The following is a 3,770-nucleotide window of genomic DNA, read 5'->3' as shown; positions in this document are numbered from 1 at the left end:
TTCCCCCCTTCACTCTCCTCCTTCCATGTGTCAACATTTCCAACCAAAACAAAAAGGAGGAGTAGAAGTATAATTTTCCTCCTTTAGGAACTGCTTGGCAACTTCAAGTATTTTCCAAAAACAAGAGCTTAATTGGTTGCCAAATGTAACACCAGAGTTCTAAAGTACGATGCATGACCATACAAAAAATAGTTTGGGTTCAGTGGTTTGACACTTCAAAGTACTGATTTTAAAGAGAAGGAAAGCACATAATGTAGGTTTTTCAAAGAGTGACATTGACAAATGTAAGAGTTCATTAGTAGGTAAGGAGGGAGAAGTTGCATCTAGTGTGCTTGCTAATCATCTGAACTTCTCTTTCAGGAGGAGGTTCAGTTCTTAACACTGCTCAACAAAAGCTGCTTGGGCTCCGCTTAATGGAAAGAGTTTATTACAAGTTCATAGGCCTTAACGCATTTGTAAAATATAGCCAAGTCTGTCCTGCGCAGTGCGGAAAAAGGCAACGGCTCAGTTCTGGCCAGGTCGTGGACCGCATCCTGGAACACCGACTCTGCTCCCTAAAATATCCGCAATACATTCAACTCTTCAAAGTAATTTTAAGGGTGGTTTGACCCCACTATTGAAAAGCTTAAGCAGTTTCATTTCCATGACTTTTCTTAATTACTCAAATACCCCCTCCAGTGTTTACGTTTTGTTTGTTTTTAGACCTTTGAAGTAGGCTTACCCTTGGTTACTTTCTTTTGTTATATTTAGAAAGCAAATAGCAAAACCGACTGGGCTTCTTTTAAAAGAGTTCACAAACATTTATTAATTTACACCAAAAGTGGACAAAAAAGTTACTTTGCCTTTTCCACATCAAATTATTCACAATTCTTTCAATAAAATAAGAAGGATGCACAGCTAGTGGGGAGAGCTAATTAGGCTCTGGCGCACAATATATACACACAGATAAGTCCAGATACACAAGAAACACCCACACACACACACAAAAGATGAAGGGGCAGAGAGTAGGCGGGCAATTGGATAACAGAGAACTTCCTGATACCGCACGATCTTTTGAGATGTGCACTTGAAATCTCACTTGAAACACACTCCTTGTCATGACTTCCAATATTACGATATTCAAGCGAAATTTTCCTTAAACAGCTCCTTTGAGAGAAGGGGGAGATACAGAGGGGGACCATCCAGAGAAGAAAATTAGAAGAGAAGCGCCCTAGTGCAATAGTTCTGATCCGCTACCGCCCACCGAAACCAATGGGCTTAAGGCAGAAATCCTTCGCACACCTACCTGGGAGTAAGTCTCACTGAATTCAGTGCGCCTTGCTTCCAGCAAACATGCATGGGATCTGTAGTCAGTCCTGCACTTGCTTTCCTAGAGTTGGGTCGTGGAGTGGACCATTCCGAAACCACATTATGTGCGTACAAAGGGCGCAAGCCACTTAACTCGGGCGTACCTTCGTAGATTATAGACTATTCCGAACAAAGAACGAACTGGGGTTCGCAGCCATTCTGCCAAAGAAAGCATTTGAAGAAGCAGAGAGAGCAATTCCGCTGCCACTCCCGGATCCTAATCACCTTCACTGGAAGCGAGTCCTAGGAAATCCAGCTACAACTGCTTCCCTGACAGTGGCTTTTAGAGCGCAGTCTTACTTTACCTATTTCTTGTAACTTTTTCTTCAAGCTGTCAGAAGTCGTCTAATAAGAAATACGAATTTAAAATAGAAGTTCGAGAGATGGCTCACTCCCCCCCTCCCCTCCTCAACACCAATCCTGAACAGGCAGGGACACACACACACACACACACACAAAATCGATCCGGACGCCAAACAGTCCCAAAAAAGGAAGTGTTCCTACCTTTTAAAACACAATAGGAGGGCAATTGTGAGAGCGGAGGGGAGGGGGGAGAGACAGACCGGGGACTGTTGGTTGGGATCTGAGGGGCACTGTGGCTGGCTGCGTTTTAAAAAGGGCAGCTGCTGAGATTTGTGAGTTTACTGGAAAAGTTCTGTCCCGTCTGCAGGAGGGATTCGTGGGCCAGGTTCAAATGGTTCGGTAGGGGCGTCAGCGCCGGAGAGAGCATAGCCAGGACCTGAGCTTGGCCACCCGCGTGGCCCGCCGGGAAGGGAGACGCTGGCGCGGCGCTGCTGGAGCTACTGGACGGAGGGGGGGCCGCGCCGCCGCCGCCGCCGCCGCCGATGATATTGTCTATGGAAAAGGAGGGCCTGCCGCCGGCGCCCTGGTCCGCCTTGAGGCTCTGCAGGAGCGACGCGGTGGGGCTCAGCGGCCCGGCGGGGTAGAAGGCTTTCCTGCAGCCCAGCTCGCCGCCCAGGAAGGACGAGAGGCCGCCGGAGAAGACCGACGGCGCGGCCGCCGACACGCCAGGGCCCGGCGGCGCGGGGAGGGCGCAGGGCGGCGGCTGGAAGGGGAACGCGCCCGCCGCGCCGCCGCCGCCGCCGCCAGCAGCGGGGTGGTGGTGGTGGTGGTGCGGGTGGAAGCTCTGCAGCTGCAGCCCGTAGTTGTAGCCGTAGGGTCCGTACGCGAAGCCGGGCAGGAAGGCGGCCGGGTCGGCGGCGGCGGCGGCGGCGCGCAGGAGGAGCTCCGGGGGCTGCGGGTGGAGCTGCTGCTGCTGCCGCTTGAAGCGCTTCCTCCGGCGCAGGAAGCTGCCGTTGTCGAACATATCGGCGGACTCCGGGTCCAGAGTCCAGTAGTTGCCCTTGCCCGGGTTGCCCGGCTCGCGGGGGATCTTGACGAAGCAGTCGTTGAGCGACAGGTTGTGCCGGATGGAGTTCTGCCAGGCGGGGAACTTCTCCCGGTAGTAGGGGAAGCGGCCGCTGATGAACTCGCAGATCTCGCTCAGCGTCAGCCGCTTCTTGGGGCTCTGCAGGATGGCCATGGTGATGAGCGCGATGTACGAGTAGGGCGGCTTCACCAGGGGGTTCTTGCCGCCCCCCGAAGCGCCGCCGGACGACGACGACGACGACGACGAGGAAGAGGAGGCAGGCGCGGCCGCCGCCGCCGCCGCCGCCGCCTGCGGGGCCGCTGGCGTGGGGTGGCTGTCCCCCAGCGTGGCCTCCGGGCCTCCCTGAGCGGGGGACAGCCGCCCCCGGGCCGCCTGCTTGGAAAGGAGGCTCAGCGCGCCGTCGTCCTCGTCGTCGTCCTCGTCCTCCTCCTCGTCCTCCTCCTCCTCGCTGAACTTGGCCTGGCCATGCTCGTGCGCGGGCCCCACCACGTCGATGTCGGCGTCCTCCACGTCGGAGAGCGCCTCGTCGTCCTCCTCCTCCTCGGGCGAGGGGGCCGCCAGCAAGCCGCAGGGCCGGCTGCTCCCGCTGCTGCAGCCCAGGGTCATGGTGCCGCCGCCGCCGCCGCTCCTCTCGGTGGCTGCTACTGCCTGCGCCCGGGCGGCTCGGCTCGGCCACCCCCTAGCGGCGGAGCGAGGGAGGAGTCCCGGGAGGCGCCGCCGCCGCCGCCGCCGCCGCCGCCTCTCGGGCTCGGCGGAGAGCAACAGGCGGGCGCCCGGGGGCAGCGCCCTCCCCTCGGGCGGAGAGGACGCGGCGCGGGGTGGGGACGCTTCGCGGGCGGGCGGCGGGCGGCAGGCGGGCGCGGGCGGCGGGGAGGCCGCCTCCCTTGCTTCCCGCACGGCTCTCGCCGCCGCAGCGTCTCGCAGGCACTAAGCCGCCGCCGAGCGCGCCAGGAGCCTTTATACCGCGGCCCGCGCGTCACGTGCCGGCGCGCGCAAGGAGACCCCGGGCGCTGCCTCCGCGCCCGCCCGCCCG

The 3,770-nt window shown here is 58.2% G+C and overlaps 1 protein-coding gene across 1 annotated transcript; it reads right to left on the bottom strand.

Annotated features, from left to right (window-relative positions):
• Window positions 1–1,931: 1,931 nt before the first annotated feature.
• FOXD2 (forkhead box D2) lies at window positions 1,932–3,343 on the bottom strand. The gene is given in 5 exon segments (XM_044430277.1): window positions 1,932–2,437; window positions 2,439–2,494; window positions 2,497–2,948; window positions 3,004–3,130; window positions 3,133–3,343. Coding segments are annotated over 5 exon segments (1,326 nt in total). The 3' UTR covers window positions 1,932–1,957.
• Window positions 3,344–3,770: the final 427 nt, after the last annotated feature.

The sequence above is a fragment of the Varanus komodoensis genome, unplaced genomic scaffold, assembly GCF_004798865.1.
Source record: "Varanus komodoensis strain SLA01 unplaced genomic scaffold, ASM479886v1 scaffold20_1, whole genome shotgun sequence".
Lineage (NCBI taxonomy): Eukaryota > Metazoa > Chordata > Lepidosauria > Squamata > Varanidae > Varanus > Varanus komodoensis.
This window is presented reverse-complemented; position numbering and strand designations above follow the sequence as displayed.